Raw genomic sequence first — 20,705 nt, forward strand, 5'->3', positions numbered from 1 at the left:
ATAAAGAAAGCTGGAAGTATTAAAACTATTGTCCATTGGGCTACAATGTTAGCAAACTGCTCTAAATGGCCTCCAGATTACATCGCAAGTTACATACATAGGATTCCAACTTGATATAAGGAGAAAACAAAAAAAAAAGGTATTTTTGAAATTACAATATAATTACAATATTTCTCGCTTCCCTTTCATTCCTCCAAACCTTCTCATATATTCTTTCTGGCTCTCTCTCAAATTTATGAGCTTCTCTTTTACTAATTCTAATTGCATAATATTTTGACACTACACATAGCCTAAGACTATGTAGTCTTATTATTTTTCCAAAACAGATTTCTTTCTTTTTTTTTTTTTCCAGAGGAGCTCTGGTAAAGTTTTATTAAAGAAAAACTTTCCTGGTTTACTTTTCACCAGTCTGTTCTGGCATGCTTCTAATAATATCAGAATCACCTGGGTCAATGCTAGCCAGTGTGCACACTCTGTAGTATTTTCCACATGCTGTGCCCAATTCAATGTTATTGCCACTGTAGTGATGAACACCAGTTTTAGCCAACATGGCATAGTATTCTATTTCAGATTTCCTCAAAGCTGGACAGTTGTTGGAGAGGATAACCAATTTCGCTTTGCCCTGTCTGATCATCTTCAGAGTCTGTTTGTACCCCAGCACATACTTTCCACTTTTCATAACAAGTTGGAGCCTAGAGTTGATCGACTCCAGAGACATTTTCGTCTTTTTTGCGGCCACCACCTTCCTGCCTTAGGTGCGGGACAGCCCCCAACCAAGACCAGCCGCCAAGATGGCCAGGCAGTGAGAAAGGGCCCAACAGATTTCTAGAAAATTCTGAGGCAAGTAATTCCCAGGCTCTCTAGTCTCTTCATCATTGCTCCTGTACGTTAGTAAGCTTAAGGACAGAGAAGTGTGAGGGGCAGTGAATTATGGGGATTTGCTTGATTTGAAGTGGTTGAATCCACTACTAGTCTGGACCTTTAAGGTTGGAAGACACACATCTTTGATCTGGAACTTAGGGTGGAAAAACACACCTTTAATCTGGGGCATGCTTTCTGCTGGAAGTCTGTGTGAGGACATAGAAGAAGGAAGGTTTTGCTCGTTGCCTGCTTTCCTTTGCCTTCCTAGCATATCTATTCCTTTACTGGCATTAGAGCCTACTTCTTTTGGATGCCAGCATATACTGAAGTCCAGAAAGGTCCAACCTTGTGAACTGAACAACTATGGGGTTCTTGTACTTTATGTTCACGACCAGCCATTGTTGTGTTTGCTGGAATGTAGCCTGTAAGCCTATATGTATATGGAATATGTATAGAGACGAGGGGAGGGAGAAGAGGAAGAGAAAGAGAAGCATTATAAGTTCTGTTACTCTAGGGAAGCCTGATTAATACAGGGTATCTGCCACAGCCCCCTTGGAGTGATGGTATATATGAAAATTTAATACAATATTCCCTGTGCTATCTCAGATATTTTTTCCCTAATTCCCACACCTGACCTTTATTTTTACCAATTTACCTTTAGTTCTTTTTTAGTCAAGTTGAAGAAAGAGCTGTCATCTTTGACCTGACCTGTTCCTGTGATTGAGGGACATATGGTATGGAATCACTGTGATGAGGACTTTGAAAGGAGGCTGAATGTTCTGGCAGAGGTTAGGCTAACATGGGATCTTTGTTCTTTAGCTTGATACCAAAGCATGGGGACTAATGTCCAAAAACCCACATAACCCCAGCACTGATAAAGACAAGCAAATCTCTGGAACTCTCTAGCCAACCAGTGAAGTAAAAACAATGAGTTTCCAGTTCTGTGAGAGACCCTATCTCAAAGCATTTAGGAATAGGGCAATAAGGAAAAACACTGCACATATATTCACATACTCATGAGGCTTCACATGCACAATCATATGCACAACACAGGCTCATCTCCATCCCCATACACACAGAGAGCGACTGCTCTCATTTGTATTTTCTTTTTTTCATAATATATAAATTTTTTCTTTTTTTATTAAGGATTTTTTAAATTCATTTTACATACCAACCACAGATCCTTCTCTCCTCCCTCCTTCTGACCCTCCCACCCCTCTGCCTTCCCTCCAATCTACCCCCAATTCCCTCCTCCAACAAGGCAAGGTCTCCCATGGGGAGAGTGCAGAGCCTGGTATATTCAGTAGAGGCAGGTACAAGGCCCTCTCCCTGCACTGTGCAAGGTGTCCCACCATTGGTAGTGGACTCCAAAAAGCACCCCCATGCTCCAGGGATTGTTCCTGATCCTACTGTCAGGGGGGCCCTTAAGCAGATCAAGCTTATGCAGAGAGCTTAGTCCAGTTCCATGGAGGCTCCACAGCTGTTGATCTAAAGTTAATGAGTTCCCACTAGTTTGGTTTGGCTGTCTCTGCAGGTTTCCCTATCATGATCTTGATGCCCCTTGCTCATAGAATCCCTCTTCTCTCTCTTCAACTGGACTCCTGGAGTTCGGCCTGGCGCTTGGTTGTGGATCTCTGCATTTGCTTCCATCAGTAACTAGATGAAGGCTCTATGATGACAGTTAGGGTACTCACTGATCTGATTACTGGGGTAAGCCAATTCAGGCACCATCTCAACTATTGCTAGTAGTCTAAGCTGGGATCATCCTTGGGGACTCCTGGGAACCTCCCCAGGATCTGGCTAAGGCATGAGAAGACAGGAACTAAAGGCTTTTTCAGCTAGAACCTTTAGGGGGAGGACTCAGAAAATTTCAGTCAGAGGATTTGTGGAGTTGGTGAGGTGAGACTTGGCAGTGGCTGGTTCCTTTATCTCTCTGATCTCTCAGCATTTACCCCAATATCTGGCTCTGGGCTTTTTAATTATAAGACCTTTAGAAATATGAACAACGTCTGGCATCCAACTTGTGAGGAATGAATTCACAAAAAAAGCTGCTTTTCTGTGGCCTTGTATTCCCGGCTCAGGCCCAAGCTACAAGTGGCCAGAATCTCCACTCCACCTAGGCCAGACTCCCTAACCCACTAGCTAAGTTTCTGTTGCATTCTCTCTGCAGCAAACTCCACAGGTCTTTGGGCTCCACAAACTGCAGAAGTTAGCCACTTTCACACAATTCCTCTGTGCAGACAGCTGGATCATTCAATTCTTTCCTCTCCTGGAGGGGTTTGGCTTTCACTGGGCCCCATCCTCAGGCTGCTGCCACACCACTATCTGAATCATCATTATCAGCAGATTTGGTGAGTCAGTTAAGATTTCTTAAAAGGAAGAATTAATTAAAAGAAAAATTTTTCCCACATTAAAAAAATGGAAAATATTGTTACATTGGAAGGTGTTTGGTCTCTGTTTGACTATACATTAAACAGTATAAAAATGGAAAAATTAAATGAGAGGAAAATTAATATTGATCAGATTTATGTAATGTCAATTATTAATATTATTTGTTTGATTATTCTATTTTATCATTTAAAAAATTTGGTTAATATGAGTTCTAAGACAAAAGTTTTAGAAAAACCTACTAAAACAGATCATAGAGATAATTAGACCCAGACAGAGAAATTTAAAGAACCAATCTCAACATTGCATTATAAGTTTACAGACAAACAGCCTAAGGCTTTCAAACATCCAGCCTTAGTCTATCCACTAACCTTACAGGAACTGCCAAATGATAGATGTCCTCAAGGCTGTGTATGAGCTGATTGGACTCCTGCATAAATGTAAGATTTGAGGAGATTCAAAGAAGCAATCATCTCATATGGTGTCCACTCATCTTTCATGAAGCAGATGCTAAACTCATGGTCAACTTGTAATAGAATTATCCCTCAAAACTAGAAAGATGTGGTTACAGCAGTCTTAGAGGCAGGTCCCAAATTACAATGAAGGACCTGGTGGAAGGATGAGGCAAGACCATTGAACAAGGAAGAGGTATAGAAATAGAGGTATAGAAATTTCCCAAGATCAACTTCTTGGAGAAGGCAATTGTGCTGATATACAAAGCCAATCTTTATATGGTGAACACACCCTAGCTTTATGCTGCATGGCAGCCTTGAATGGTTGGGACAAAATTGAAGAAGCAGAAAGAAAACTGATCATTTACAAGAGTTATACTGGTTCCAAAAGAAACTTTCATGGATTTCTTACAAAGGCTGTCTTCAGCAGTAAATACAATGATACCAAATTCAGAGGCTAAGCAGAAAATAATTGAATCTCTGGCTTTTGAAAATGCTAATGCACAATGCAAAAGAGTAATTAGGTTGTTAAAGGGAAGATCAGCAAACTTTGAAGTCTCCAAAAAGATGATGGGACCCCACAATGATGATTCCACATGGACTACAATAATGCCATTAAACTGATAAACATCACCCAAAGGCAGACTACAAACTGTACAGGACAATTTAGAGGTGGCTAGCTGAGATGATCCAGCCTCACAGATTACTCTAGCCAGGACTTGAGACAAGCACTGCACTTTCCCATTATGCAGAGACTAGACAGCAAATGATACAGCTACCTCTCCCAGGCCTTGACAATTAACAAAAAAATTTACTTTTAATGATCTCCTAAAGATGCCTTTGCCACCAGACAGCAGGAAGTAATTTTAAGAACATGATACCCACATTCCCAAGAAGTGGGGTGGGAGGTTTTTGGTCATTCAATGAGTTATGGATATTTTTCATTGTTTTGGTGGTTGATTACAAGCTGTTAATAGTAAGGGTCAGAAAAAAGTTAAACAAAAGAGATTAGATTTAGGGTTCTTGTTTGGAAAAAGAACAGAAAGAGGATATAAACAAGAGATAGATTGTTTACTCAACTCTGAAATAAAAGATAAAGAAATGATAGAATCAAAGGGTAGATTATTGAATCTACTCTGAAAAGAAAAAAGGGATAATATGGATATGATAAAATAAAAAAGTACATTACTGAATCTACTTTTAAAAAGCAACTACTAGTTTTAAATATTTTACATTGGATTGAATTTGTATATATTGTATACACATTTTATATACTGATACAAAATTGTGAGGATTTTTGCTGGAACATACTGTATATATGTTTCTAATCTTACTCAAGGTATTGTACCTATACAACTCACTTAATACAATGCAACTTTCTAGTCCTTGAAAGTTATTACCAACTAATTAGGTTATAAAGAAATAAAAGTCAGTAGTTAGTCACCTATTACAATCGACCTTATAGTAATATTAGGTATGTTTTCAAGATCAAACAGTAATATATTTTAGATAGACAGGTCATCTTCAAACACTTTAGAGATGTACAGAATATGGAATTTAAAATGCTTTAATAACATTCATTCTTTCTTTTTTTTATGAGTAGGAGACATGTGTGCTTCTGGAAGCACCAAACTACTTCAGAGAAGATGATAGGCATTGAAGAAACTCCATATGGAATTTACTCTCCTTGTGGCAGAAGTTAGCCACTGGGCAAGAAAGTACCCTTACCTTAACTGCTGACAGTATGCTGTCCAAAATGGACAAGCAGGACATAAAAGAAAGGACTGCCTAACCTTGCCAAGACAAAATAGGACAGCCCTTCAGAAAATCCTGCCTCACAGAAAAGTCTGTCAGATATGCTAGGCCTGTAGGCCAAAGAAGGATACCCAAATGTTGCAGAGGAATCTTGGGTGACCGTTCAGGCAGCCAGCTGTTTCTGTCATTTCTCACAATTTTTGGAAGTCACTTGTTTGCACTTCCTGCTTTCTCAGTAAATATTATTTCCTTCTCTGGTCTCTGAGGGGGTTGAAGACTAGATAGTTAACAAATTCAGAAAAGAAATTCACTAAAGAGTGGTAAAGGTTCAAAAATCATCAAAAGATAGTTTTTGATTGGTAATACAAGTTAGAATAGAAATTGAATTAGGTACAACATTTTAGGCTCACCAAAATAGGATGAATAATGGAGTATTTTCTCTGAATTTGTCAAATGTTTACGGACTGGACATTGTTAATGTAATTCTTGACTGTACATATTGAATATACTTATTATACTTATTGTATATAGTCTTTCTTCTATTAGGTATAAACTTTTTTATTATTTTGAACAAAAAATGGGAAATGTGGTAATATATTATGTAACCTAATAAAATTTGCCTGAAGATCAGAGACAGAACAAGCCACTAGATTAAACATAGATGCCAGGGAGTGGTGGCACACACTTTTAATCCTAGCACTCAGGAGGCAGAGATCCATCTGGATCTCTGTAAGTTCAAAGCCACCCTAGACTGCATGAGGTTGATTCAGTCTAGAAGAGAAATACAGCCAGGGAGTGGTGGCACACACTTTTAATCCCAGGACTTGGGAAGCACACACACGTTTAATGGCTGGGTGGAGAAAAGTATATAAGGCATGAGGAAACAGGAACTAAAGACTTTTCAGGATGAGAATTCCTAGAGGTAAGATGTGACAGTGGCATGTTCCTTTGTCTCTTTGATCTTTAGTGTTTACCCCAATATCTGATCCTGTTTTTTTATTATTATTATAAGATGTTTAGAAATTCATGCAACATCTGGCCTCTCCTCATTCCCATGATGTCTCTCTCTATCATGGTATTTCCCTCACTGCTCTTCCACTCTGTACCTGCTCCAGCTGGACCATCCCATTCCCTCATGTTTTCATCACTCATCCCCCACCCTGTATTGTCCCCCCTCATCCCCAGTTTACTCATGGAAATCTCTATTTTTCCTTCCCAGGGAGATCCATGTGTCCCTCTTAAGGTCCTCCTTGTTAGTTATCTTATCTGGAGCTGTGGGTTGTAGTCTGGTTATCCTTTGCTTTACATCTAGTATTCACTTAACAGTGAATACATACCATGTTTGTCCTTCTGAGCCTGGGTTACCTCACTCAGGATGATATTTTCTAGTTCCATCCATTTGCCTGCAATTTTCATGATGTCATTGTTTATTTTTTACTTTTTTTTCTTTGAACTTCTGTCTTTTCTCCACCCACTGAGGTATGAATCACAGCTAATGGTATCACTTCATGAGAAACTGAGAATGGTTTTCTTAAGTCTCAATATTTTTTTTCAGAGTGGAAAGGAACCATGTGGCTCATAATGTCCAGAACGTCTTTGCTCAAAGGAAAAGACTTAGGATCAGAAAAAGATATGTCTAGAAATCACGATTCTTTTGGTCATAGTGAAGACTGAAGGAAAGTTCCAGAAGGTTGCTTTCTCAAACTTTGGAATAGTTCCCTGAACATAAAACTGAATTCACAGTTCCCCAGCTATACTCCTCACTCCTCAAATGACATTTGCAAACAGCATTAGAAAAAAATTCCTTATTTTTGATTATCTAATGTTTAAACTTTCTTTAAAGGTTGTATTCTAAAAAGGTTGAGTTCATGAAGAGGCAGTTATTCTGAGCAGACTGTAGGTCTATTTAAAGCTACCCTGTGACTTTTAGTGTCTAAACCACAAAATGGAGTGGTGAGACCAGAGGGAATGGTCTATGGTGGAAAGAAAGGAAAGTTGCTATTCTCCTCTTCAAGATTTTGCCCCACCACCAACTTTCACTTTGCCTCCATGTCTTCCCACCTATCTGTCTGCATCTTCTTGGAGGCCTTGTTTCTCTAAAAAAGCATTCCATTTCTAAGATGCCTTACTTTCCTACTTTACTTCTGTCTTCCTTTTAGTCTACCTCCCTAGTGATTTAGCTCTATCAAACCATGTGGCATAAGAGGGGATATGATGCTTCCTTACATCACCTCAGGGTCTCCCTGCAGCCCTTTGCACACTTAGAATGAGGGTGGACATTACTATACTAATATGCAGCTACTCTCCTGGGAGGTTAGAAGATGACAGAGTCTGTGCTGCACACCACTGTACACTGGTACTGCACACAGGAAGTACTTTTCTTGACTTACCTCAGGCCATCAAGTCTCTTCTCTCAACTTTAGTGTCTCCTTATACCTAAGTTATGGCTTTGTTTTTCATACTTGATTTTTCAAATCAGTCTTCTGCTGTAATTATGGTCTTCTTACCAATATGTATTCAGTGAACCTACTAAGCTCAGAGTCTTTCATTCAGGCACATCAATTAGGCAAAGATGAACTGTTGCACTGAGTATCTGTTATAACAAAATACTTGAGACAAGCTAATTTTTAAGGAAGTTTGTCTAACACTCCCACTTCTGTGATGGTTTTCCTATTTGCATGGGGCCAAACAACCCTGAGCTGAAATTCCTGAAACAAGAGTCCAAAATAAATCCTTTCTTCTTTACCAAACACAAAGTTTCTCCAGTCTACAGTTAATGTGTGGGTGTGGGGCATGCACCAAATGGTGTGGTGTAGGCTTGAACAATGACTTTCCTTTTGCTATGGTGCCTCATGATGGATTATAATTGCAGAAGTGTTTACAGGAGCAACCAATTAAATCTTGATGCAAGAAGGCAGAAGGAAAGAGGGAGGGATAAGCCCTTCTCTTTTTAGAACAAACCCTATCATGAGTACTGACAAGGATTTCACAAGAAAATACATAAATGTGCTTTAATCTTAATTCCTTTTGAAAGTAATATCATTCATGATGTCTTCTCTCTAGTGTCCATAGTATTTCTCAGTACCACTGCTTTGGAACCAAGCCTCTAGCACATGGTTCTTTGAGAGACACCCAAGCCGTATAAAACCATGTAGAAATATAATTGTAATAAACAATGATATATGAATCATTTCTAAACAATACTATGGGGATAGTTATAATAAATTGTAATCACAGAATTGTAAAGGTCTAAGGGAACAAATCACACTGTGGTGCTCAAGCATTAATGTAAAAAAAAAAAATCTCTTGCCTAAGGTCTTTTTGGCTCATAAGAAAATGATGGACACTGCTCCCTGCTGGTAGCACTTGGCATTAATCAAACTGCTCATATACCTGCAATGTCATATGTCCTTCCTAAACATTTTAGGCATCTCCTCCCTCCTAATTTCAGCTCAGCTCTTACAATTTTGCAAAAAACAAATTACCTGCCACCACAGCATATAATTTTTGAAATTACCTTTTCACCGTAGCAAAGCAGTAATGCCCAGTTCCCAAAGGAGCCGTCATTCCCTATCCTCTTCCCTTCCTTCCAGTTGCATTGTGTTGGAAAGAACAAGTACACTTGGACTCAGGCTGCCATGGAGCTTTAGTGTCTGCCCCAAATAACTGCTGTTTGAATATCTTCATAGAGTCCCTTCTTTTTTCTCCTTTTATGGTGTCTTAGATCTTATTGCTTAGAATCATTTTTTTCTTTCAATTACTAAAGACAGAACTTGAAATAATCACATATCCACATATCACATTTGAAGAAATTGCTCTACACCACTCCCTTCATCTGACCCGAATTAGTGGCATAATTAAAAATACAATGGAAAACAAAACTGAGGGTTTGGAATTAAGAAGGTGGTCTTTGAAACCAAGTTTTACATCCAGGCCAATGACTTCATCTGTTTCAACAGTAATGGATTCAAATATTGTAAATGAATGGTTACAGTAACAGTTGTTACTCTAATGGAGACTTAGAGCAGAAATAATGAGTCAAAATATTTATGCAAACTCAGATATTCTTTCTCTTTCCTTGTCCCTCTCCTATTTGAGTTAGGGCCTTGTAACATGAATCTTAAAAGGTCTTATTAATAAAAACAAACTTGGAGACAGGTATTGGGGTGAAGGTGGAAGATTAGAGAAGCAGAACAGGTCACATCTAACCTCACCTTGCCAATTCCTCAGCCGATCTTGTTTCCTCAAACTGGAAGCCTCTATGTCCTCATCCAAATACATCTCAGCTGAACTGCTGCTAGAAGCCTAAAAGCTTAACCAGGCTCTAGTTCCTGGTCCTCATGCCTTATATACCTTCCTGCCATCACTTCCAGTGATTAAAAGCATGTGTCACCAGGCCTGGCTGTTTCCAGTGTGGCTTTGAACTCAAAGAGATCCAGATGGATCTCTGCCTTCAGAATGCTAGGAATAAAGGTGTGTGTGCCATTATTTTCTGGCCTCTATATCTAGTGTCTGTTCTGTTCTCTGACCCCAGATAAGTTTATTAGGGTGCACAGTATATTGGGGAACACAGTATCACCACAGGGCCTCATGTATTCCAGACTAGCTTCCAACTCATAAGTAGATGAAGATGACCCTGGCCCTCTGACCATCCTGCTTCTACCTCTCAGTTGTAGTATTGTATGCTGTATTCCCACACCTGGTCAATAAAATACTGAAGATTCAACTAATTGATTGCTGCATGCTTGGCAAGCATGCGACTAACCGAGTTACATTCCTGTCTCCTAAACGCTTAAGATACCTGGTGTGAATATATTCTTGGTATTATGATTTATACTTTATGGTACACTTCATAGCTTCAACTTTAGGAGCAACTTCTTTTGTTCACTTTTTTTTTCAATTTTAAAATTATAATGAAGCTTCTTGAAATATACCTCACTATCTAGTGAACATTTTTGCACTTTAAAAAATAAATCATATTTATGACTCAAGATTACTATTTTAGAATGCTATTATTTCTTCACTCAACAAATACTAATTGTGCTTAGAGCATGTCTAGGCTGAGATCCTTGAGTTTTACACAATGCACTTCCAACACTCTCTGTAAAAGTTTTCACGTGCATGTTCCGGTGTTTTCCCTGTGTGATAGATCAAAGAGGCAGCTGACCCTACAGCTGCTTTGGAGCAGGAGCTTAACTTTTAGAAAGTTTTTTTTCATCTTGTACTCATCTGTGTCTTCCTGCAGTTCTCACATAGTTTCTGTTATTCTAATGGTCCCTGGTTTTCCCCATGGATATTCAGATGTTGCCAGACAGCTACAAAGCTACTTTCCTCCCCATTTTCCTTCTCCATACTTAGAACCAGAATCAACCTGCCAATCGCTCGCTACATCTGATTCACAACCTCTTTCCTGTCTGGCATCAGGACTACACTGAAATTGGACTCAAAGTTGCAGAGGTGGTTGGACCATTATAGCAGGATCATTGTGTTTCTTCCACCAAGCATGAAGCCATATGTAGGTCAACTTGTGATGCATTTGCAATTTTTGTTCCAGTCAGAGCTCATTGTTGAGTTATGTCACTGCTACTCTTCATTGGCAGTGCAGCCTCAGATATGTATTTTCCTCGCAAGCCATGTTTCTTTCATCATCTATTTAGAGGGCTGGGGTTGGGACCTAGCAGAGCACTTATTATTGGTCCGCATTCTATTTCCTCTTTCTAGATTTGACTCAGTGTTCTAAGCAGCCAAGAAGTTGTTAGATATGGTTATTATTCTGAGTCTTGGTTTTTCCTCTGTAATTTCCTCCCCCCCTGTGGAATGCTGTAATCAAGAAATCTTCCACATACTCATACTGTTACATAACATACTGCAGATTGTACTTTAAAATGAAGTTTATATATAACATAATTAAACCCTGTTTTTCTTCCTTTTAAAAATTTCAGAATTTACAATCAGGTATAAAGTTAAAATGCTTTAAAATATAGAAGGTTGGCCAGGCGGTGGTGGTGCATGCCCTTAATCCCAGCACTCAGGAGGCAGAGCCAGGCAGATCTCTGTGAGTTCGAGGCCAGCCTGGTCTACAGAGCAAGATCCAGGATAGGTACCAAAACTACACAGAAAAACATTGTCTCGAAAAAAACAAAACAAAAAATATATAGAAGACCCACCACATCTAGAACATGATGAATGTTCAACAAATAACTTTCATGCAAAATAAACCAGTGTGTATGTTTGCTAAAAATGATTTTTTTTAACTCAAAGAAAATATACAAAGGAGAAAAAGACAAGTGTGTATCTGATGGCTGATTAGATGGGATAAAAATGTTTAAGAACTAAGTGAACCTTTAATTTAGAAGGTAGAACTAGATCCAACAGAGATTAAATGCTCTTGAATATGGTGCATTTTAAAGCTCTTCCTCATGAAGACAGCTGCTGCTGTTGATCAGTCTTGAGGGCTTTCTGATCCTGTGCTGAAAAACAGTAGGCCAAAGGAAAGTATTTGTTACACACACACACACACACACACACACACACAGAGAGAGAGAGAGAGAGAGAGAGAGAGAGAGAGAGAGAGAGAGAGAGAGAGAGAGAGAGCAGGGAGTTTCCCCAAATCATTGAGCTATGATCATATGCTTAGTATAAAAGATACAACTGAAATGTATACAGGTCAGACTAATCATTCTAAATTATATACTCAGTGAAATGGGAAGACAGAAATTGGAATTTGGCATATCATTGCTATCAATTTGCACATGGTTCTGCAAACATTGAGAGGTCTCTTCTAACAATCTAGCACACAGTTCATCCACAATTAGCAACAAGAAGAAAGCTCTATCAGATCAGAACTCAAAGTATCATCCCATAAAGTCCAATAAAAAAAGCTCTGTTGAGTTTTGTCTAGAGTCCTCCATTTGTTTTCAAGGAGCCTGTTCTGGGTTTCCATGTTTAATGCTTTCAGTCTCCTAACTTTGTTTCCTCTGTCATGCCTAGGAATTCTAATGTTATATTTGTTTTGTATATATTTGCTGATTTTTTTAATGGAAAAGTTAACATTAAGTTCATCAAATCCATGGCCCTGGATCACCTCTCACAGCACATCCCTCCTACTTTCAGTTAACTTATGTGATCTGCTTCTAACCTCATACCTCACTACCTTACCTGAATCACCTGACTTTCCCTTGGCTTCCCTCCTGGCATGTTAAGGCTTGAGTGTGACATACAACTTATAGAAATTGTACTGGGAATGAATGGAGATTGCTGAGGCAAGCCAAGGCTTGGGAGGAGATGGGAATATTCAGACTGGGAATCAAACACCAGAAAGTGGGACTCAAACTCCAGACACTGTACTGAAAGGAAAAGTGGCAGGTTTCCAGGAGGATGGTCCCAAGGCTATGCAGATACTTCTCTCAGCATATTTCAAAGATGTACTAAATGCTTTGCATTTCGCTGGCTACTGATTGTGCACCACATATCCAGGAGTTGTTTTTGTCAGCTATTCAACAAAGATTAGTGACTAGTTGAATAGCCTACACACTGAAATCTTCTTACTTAGTTAACGACCCACCTTGGTGGGATATTTCACCTTCTTGTAATTCAGTCTCTCACTGCATAGTATTCTGATAAAGAGTTGCTGAGCAATATAGCCATGAGGATCCCCTTAAATCATGATGACTATACATCTGTCTTCCTGAAACATGCAGAATCTTATGTCCTAACTGGTCAATGGTTTTTCATTATGGAAGGCATGGATAGAATTTTTTTTCCTATATTCATACCAGAGTCATGCATTCCCTTCTTCAGAGTCTCTAATCTTCCAACATTTATCTCATCAGTTTTGTTACTAATGAGCTCTTACCACAAGATGTGTGTCTATTAAATTAGGAATTTTGCAGAAGTGGGGAGCCTTTTTTAACAGCTATAAATCATCTGGCAGAATAAACTGCTTTCTGCTCTCAGCTCTGCTGCACCAACTTGCACTCAGACTGTCACCACCTTCCCTCAGGCCCTTGCTCTCAGAGACAGACAGTTCCTGAGTGTGTGGAACCTGTACAGACTTGTAGGCTCAGCAACCCACCCCTGTCCCTGAGGCCAGCTTGTCCTGAGGGTTAATTGACAACTGGGAATTTACACAAGTCCTTGATTAACCTTAAGGAACTCCAAGAGCAACTTACCTCTGAGGTTTTTCCTTCCCCTTCTGCCCTGGTGCTGTTTGTAAATCTACATTTTGCTTGATGCTCCTATTTTGATGACTAACTCTTGATTATGGTCATGTACCTGACTTGAAGTTCTAATCAGTAAAGCAGAAAAATACACTTCTGTTACCCTTACATGTTTATGAACCAGATATGGTATTGTATTTCTACCATTTATGCCTTTACATTTTACTGATACATTGGAAACTATCATTATTCTGATATTAATGATAAAGGTGATTACATTCACAATCTTTGCCAAAAATTTACATATTTTATAAATTAGTGATAGACCTGGGGAATTATACTGAAATCTTTGTATTGCAAACTATCTTATTTCAAGGCTATGCTATATATTCATTCCTTCAAAGGTGTGTCTCAAGGGGCTATTACTTGTTATCAAGAGTATCAGTCTACTATCAATTGGTGACTAGAACAGCTAAGAACCCCTAATCCCTTGATACCCTTGAAATATTTATCTAACCTCAGAAAATCACAGAGGTTGGTATAAGTTTTTTTCTCCTGTGTCTCAAACTAATCAATAGAATTTCTAAACCAGAACCTCATCTTTTATCCAGATCATTAATTTTTCCATGTGTATCTTTCTGGCTCTTAGTAAATTGATATAGACTCCCTCAGCCATGCTCATGGGTCCTTGTATAAGAATTCACAGAAACAATAGGTAGTCCAATGTATCTGCACTACCATATATGTCCATCTCCTTCTGCATTCCCTGGCAACGTCTCTAGGTCCTGCTCCAACTTCTACCTGCTTCTTTGTTTCTATAGTTTACCTTCCTATGATCACATGCTTCACAAGTTTTATCAGATGTCAAAGCAAACCCATAGTGGTGAAACATTTGAGCAATAACAGCAGCTGTGATTTCTTTATGTATCTCCTTCTTTGAGAATCTAGTTGCCTCAGGATACCCCTAGAAACCTGCTTTTTTGGATCAGCCTATGTTTTACTGTCAGCTTGGTGGTTGCATATGAATCTATTGATATTTTAATTATCATCTGTTGATCCATGGCCCCCAGTCAGTACCCTCCCAGGCACTCAGGCTGTGGCCTGGAGTGCCTTTTGATCCCATAGCCCTGGCTCTGCCCTGGCTGTGATATGTAGGTTTAAACTAAGTCTCTCTCATTCTTTAACAACAAGGACTCAGAAATCAGATGTCGGGGTGAAAACCTGCTAGATCAGAGAAGCCAAGAAGCAACCAGCTGATCTTGCTTTTGGCTGGAGATCCAGAAAGAGACTGTCTCTTCACTCATCCCAAAACCAGAAATAAATGCCGAACTCTAGTCCTGCCCTTTCTTTCCTTTTCTTCTTCTCTATCGAAATTCCTGATTTTCTATAGCTAATTCTGTTCAGCTAGTCACTGGCTCTACCCCCTGATTCAAGTTTAAATTTATGAAATGTCTTGAAGTGTCACTGTGCAATCAAATATCTCACAACAAGCCTAGGGATTACCTTCTAAAAAATTTTTAAGACTCTCAGTATCCTTCCTTGATCCCCATCATGATAGGTCTATCCAAGCTAACAGAAGCCATCACAGGTAAATATGATACATATATATATATATATACACATATATGTATATATGAATAAGATATATATTCAACTACACACACACACACACACACACACACACACACACACACGTATATGAATGAGCATATACATAGGAGACCTAAGTTCTGAAGGCAAAATTTAGATTCCAGTTCCATCAATTATCATACAACATAATTTGTGGAGACTTTCTATATTAAACAGGAGCATCAGCGATTATGGTGACTTCACTATGGTTCTGTTCAGCTAGACCGAACTACATCAATGATTTCCTTTATTACATGTTTCCATTTAGTTTGCACCACCAGGGAGATTCTTGGTAACTAGAAAGTAAATGAGCACCCACTGAATAGCTCAAACATGTTGACTAACCTCACTGGCTTGATGCAGTAGCTGAGTCTATGCTCCATCTGAATCCTCCATTTCTGGATCTAGAATGCATTCATCTCTGTGACAAAAAAATTACCTACTGCTTTTGAAGGTTATCAGTATTATCAATGTCAGGAGCAACAAAACCTAAGGATGAGTCTTATGAATTCTTATGAATTCCCAGATTACACTTGTGAGTTGAGATCACCACCTTCACATCTTTCTTCTCTTTCTGATATTCAGCCCTTTAGGCTTCAGCAGGCAGAGGCAACAGCATTACAGAGATGTGTAACCAGCTCTCACACACACACACAAAAAATGTCAAAGATCCACAATGGATATTTTCATATATGTTTTCAGTATGTGAAATGAGTGCATATTTGTGTGCATACATGTGTATATTTAGTATTTTTGCTTCCCTAAATGCTACCAAGACAGTAAAGCATATCTTGCTATTAGCATGAAGAAATAACCATTTATTTAATTCATGGATCTTCAACCCATGTGAGGAAATTCTTCTTGCAGGGTTGTCTGTCATGACTCTGTTCTGACTTGGGTTTGTTATGGATTCTAAGATAAGTAGCTCCTTGAAGATTATTCTGGAGAAGACAAACATTCAAGAGGAAATGCCCTTCTGAGTAGGCCCATTTCCCCCCTGACTGTATCATATTCACAAGCACCTCCTTAGCCAAAATCCATGTGGTTAAGGGGCTGAGAAGTATACTTGAGTTATGTGATAGGAATTTTTCGCAAAGCCATGTGGGAACATATGTGGAGACAGAACGATGAATTGCAATCTCACTGATAACACAGTAGCACAGTAGTTCAGACCATGCTTCTAACTGGCTTCTGCCTCTTACAAACCATGCCCTGACAAGATGTGGCTGTGAATGAACTGAAGGCAGATTTTCCAGTGTAGATTCTGTGTGTAAATAGATATTGGTAACTAGAAAAAGGGCAATTTATAACAGTTTGTCTGAACATGGGCATAAGAACACTTATCTCTGGAGCAAGAAAACCTGGGTTAGATCTTTTGATGATTTATTGACTTTAGAAAAAATATAGAATCATGGGTTTTTCAAATCCTGAAAATGAGAACACATATGTCTTTTATCTTTTTAAATTTAAAAAAAATATGTATCTTTGAAAATTAATCTTATATTGTAATAGTAAAATTTTAGGTAAAATGAACAATTCTCTTCAAATTCTTGTGTTCAATTCCATGAACAACACTAGATTGAAAGAAAAGAATTGTTAGCTTTACTTTATCTCCCCAGATCCATCTATGATTATATATGGATAGTTGTCTCTCTGTCTCTCTGTCTCTCTCTCTCTGTCTCTCTGTCTCTCTCTCTTTCACACACACATACACACACACACACACACACACACACACATGTATGCTGTGGGATGTCCTGTATGATGTAAAAATATGTTGTTATGATAGATTGATAAATAAAATGCTGTTTGGCCAGTAGCCAGGCAGGAAGAATAATGTAGGCAGGATAAGGAGGAGGAGAACTCTGGGAGGTGGAAGGCTGAGGCAGGGAGATGCTGCCAGCCACAAAGAGGAGAAGAATGATGTAAGATACCTGTAAGCCACGAGCCAAGTGGTAAGGTATAGATTTATAGAAATGGGTAAATTTAAGATATAAAAACAGATAGCAAGAAGCCTGCCATGACCATACAGTTAATAAGTAATATAAGTCTCTGTGTGTTTGCTTGGGGGATGTGAGTGGGAGAGATTTGTCCCGACTGCTGGCAGGCCAGGACACAGAAAAACCTCAGCTACAAGTAGCACCCAATGGGTTGGCAAGAGTTTCCACCTAAAACCTGAGGAAAAAAAAGATTCTAAAATGGAGCTAAAAACAGCTTCCTAGTTGTCTCTCTCAAGTTAGTGGCAGCCTGCAGGTTTGAGCTACTCTATGATAGTTCGTACAGTGAGAGCTTGATCTATGCTATGTTGCATAGAGGTGTCTCCAAGCTGAGCACAATGCTGTGTGTTGGATATAGTTTTTGCTTGTTAAAGGAAAAAAAAGAGGTTTCTGGGCTACAAGCTGTTGGATGGAATCATAGACCCACTGCTTCCCAGAGTCTGTGGGAGCATGGTTCCCAGAGCTGCCAGTAAACGTACCACCACCATGTTGAAAAGCTGAGATGGGTGGAGACAGAAGCCATAGTTGCCATTTCAGTCTTAGAAATGCTGTGGTTTTAAAGCAATAGATTCAAATAAAACAGATTCAGATGGGATAAACCTCTAAACAGTTTACAATGTATGTAAAAATGTATGTAGGCTTCAAAAATGAAAAAATCTATATGCAGTTATATAAAGAAATAAATAGCTTTTAAAAATAAAGTCTTTAAAGAGACAGTAAAGGTAGTATAAAAAATAAGCCACATAAAGATAGATATTACACAGAGACTCTGGATTGTGTTGTCTTTGGGATTTTTAATTGCAGAAAGACATTTGATTGTAAAAGCTGTTGAGTTAAGCCAATATGTATATTTTAAAGAGACTTCCAATTCAAAATTTGGATCTAAGGATATGTTGCTTTGGAAAGGAGGCTCTGCTTTTGTTTCCACAGGGAGCAAAAGGCTATGGATTTATTCCAGATTAAGATACATCAGGTTTGACCAGCTAAGACCCCCTGAAAGGTTTCTGATGACACCATGGCCCAGATGATCCAACATCCAAAACAGTTTCAAGGCAACTGGCTCAGACGATACACCCTCACTGACTACTCCACAATCCTAAAATTTTTTTTTGTGTCCCCATAAGATATAGTGCCCTCATCCAGCAGTAAGTAGTATGAGAAGCTACACCCAAATTCCCAATCTGGCTGGCTTTGGAGATAGAATTGGCTCACTCCTTCTCTAAACCCCAAGCATATTGCTAAAACAAAAGTTTAAGAGGTTTTTCTGTCCCATATCAGAAGAGCCCTCTGGTGTGGGACAGAGAAAAACCAGTATTTTTATTTAAAAACAGGTTGATTATAAATGTAATCTCTTTCTAAAGAAGAAAAGGGGATAGTTTAAATATGATAGGATGAAGGGGTAAATTATTAAACCTACTTTTAAAGAACAACTTGTTTAAAATGTTTTACATTGGTATAGATTTTAGTTTACTGACACAAATTTAGAGTTGATTTTGTTCTAATATATATTCTATTCTTGTTTAAGGTATTATGCTTATATGTTTATGCAACTCATTTAGATTGTAATGGATAATTAAGAAATACAGATTAATAATTAGTCTTCTTTGATAGTCAAACTTATAGTCATGTTAAGTTTTCTAGGTATACATAGATATAATTCAGTTATGTAGGTAATCTTCAAACACTTCAAAGATCTACAGAATATGGCATTTAAAATATTTTAAAAAGTTTAGACTTTCTGGACAGTGAGACATATCTGCTCCTGGCAGCACCAATTTACTTCAGAGAGGAGGATGTGCATCAAAGACACTCTATATGGAGTTTATCTTCTTCTTGGCAAAAATAGCCATTTGGGCAAGAAACTGTTCTTGCCTGGACTGCTTGATTGACTAGACATGCAGGACCCATAAGAAGGTAACCAATGAACTTTGCTTGGAAAAATGGTCCTTCAGGATCCTGCTTTGCAGAAGAAACTGCCAGACATTCTACAGGACACAGAGAAAAGTGACTGAGAGACTCTAGGCCTGTAGGCTGAAGACAGATGCCCCAACTTTACAGAAGAACTTCGGATGACTGTTCAGGCTGCCAGCTGTCTCTGTCTACTCTTGCAAGACTCCTGAAAGTTGCTTACATCCTTCTCCAGTTTCTCAGGTGATATTATATCCTTCTAAGGTCTTGGATGTAGTTGAAGACTAGGTAGTTATAATTTCCTTAGTTATGACAAAAGATAAGTTACATATGAAACCTTAGACTTACAAATATAGGGATAGATAGGATATCTTCTTTAATTTTGCCAAATAAATAGACTAGCTATTGTAACTGTAATTCTTGCTTGATAATTGTTTTGTTATATGTAATTTTACTAAGTTAAAGTTAAAATCTTCTTTTTTGGAAAAACAGAAAAGGGGAAGTGCTGTGGGATGTCCTGTATGCTGTAAATATATGTTGCTAAGATTGACTGATAAATAAACACTGATTGGCCAGTAGCCAAGCAGGAAGAATAGTGTAGGCAGGACAAGGAGGAGGAGAATTCTGGGAGGTGAAAAGCTGAGGCAGGTAGATGCTGCCAGCCACCAAGAGGAGGAGCATGATGTAAGATATCTGTAAGAATAGCCAAACTAGTGGAAACGCATGAAGTGTGAGCCAATGGCTTTGGAGCCTGGGGCCTATGATGGGACATTTGGCTCAGCCTTGGTATAGGGAGGAGGAGACTTGACCTGCCTAGTCTGAGTCTACCAGGCTGGGCTGACTCCCCAGGGGAGACCTTGCCTTGGAGGAGGTGGGAATGGGGTGTGAATTGAGGGTGAGGGCTGCAGGTGGGAGGAGGGAGGACGGGGAATCTGTGGCTGATACATGAAATTAAGTTAATTATAAAATAAAAATATTAAATAAATTTTTAAAAAGATACCTGTAAGCCACGAGCCACGTGGCAAGGTATAGATTTATAGAAATGGGTTAATTTAAGATATAAGAACAGACAGCAAGAAATCTGCCACAGCCATACAGTTTATAAGTAATATAAGTCTCTGTGTGTTTGCTTGGGGAACGTGAGTGGAAGAGATTTGTCCTGACTGGCAGCAGGCTGGGATACAGGAAAATCTCAGCTACATGCACACACACACACACACACACACACACTATAATATAATTGCATCATTTATCTCTTCTGTTTCCTCCTCCAGAACCTTCTAATGTACTACTACATGTTCTCTTTAAAATCCATAGCCTCTTTTATTCATTAATGGTTGTTACATGAACCATGAACACATGCACACACACACACATTTATATATATATATATATATATATATATATATATATATATATATATATGACAAATATATATGTATATGTATACTGCTTAGCCTGTTACTCACATCAATGTCTTCAGGACTTACCATTTGTTATTGGACAACCAGTTGTTGATGATTACATTCTCTCATACTGTAGCTTGCTGTTTTACT

General features: G+C 38.7%; 1 protein-coding gene across 1 annotated transcript; it reads right to left on the reverse strand.

Moving 5' to 3' along the window:
• Positions 1-343: 343 nt before the first annotated feature.
• On the reverse strand, positions 344-9,023 carry LOC131904783 (large ribosomal subunit protein eL30-like). The gene is made up of 2 exons (XM_059255816.1): positions 8,974-9,023; positions 344-746 (listed from the first exon to the last, which is right to left on the reverse strand). Exons 1-2 carry the CDS (start codon positions 9,021-9,023, stop codon positions 395-397), a joined length of 402 nt encoding a protein of 133 aa, XP_059111799.1. The 3' UTR covers positions 344-394.
• Between the last annotated feature and the right edge of the window lie 11,682 nt (positions 9,024-20,705).

Source organism: Peromyscus eremicus, chromosome 2, assembly GCF_949786415.1.
Source record: "Peromyscus eremicus chromosome 2, PerEre_H2_v1, whole genome shotgun sequence".
Lineage (NCBI taxonomy): Eukaryota > Metazoa > Chordata > Mammalia > Rodentia > Cricetidae > Peromyscus > Peromyscus eremicus.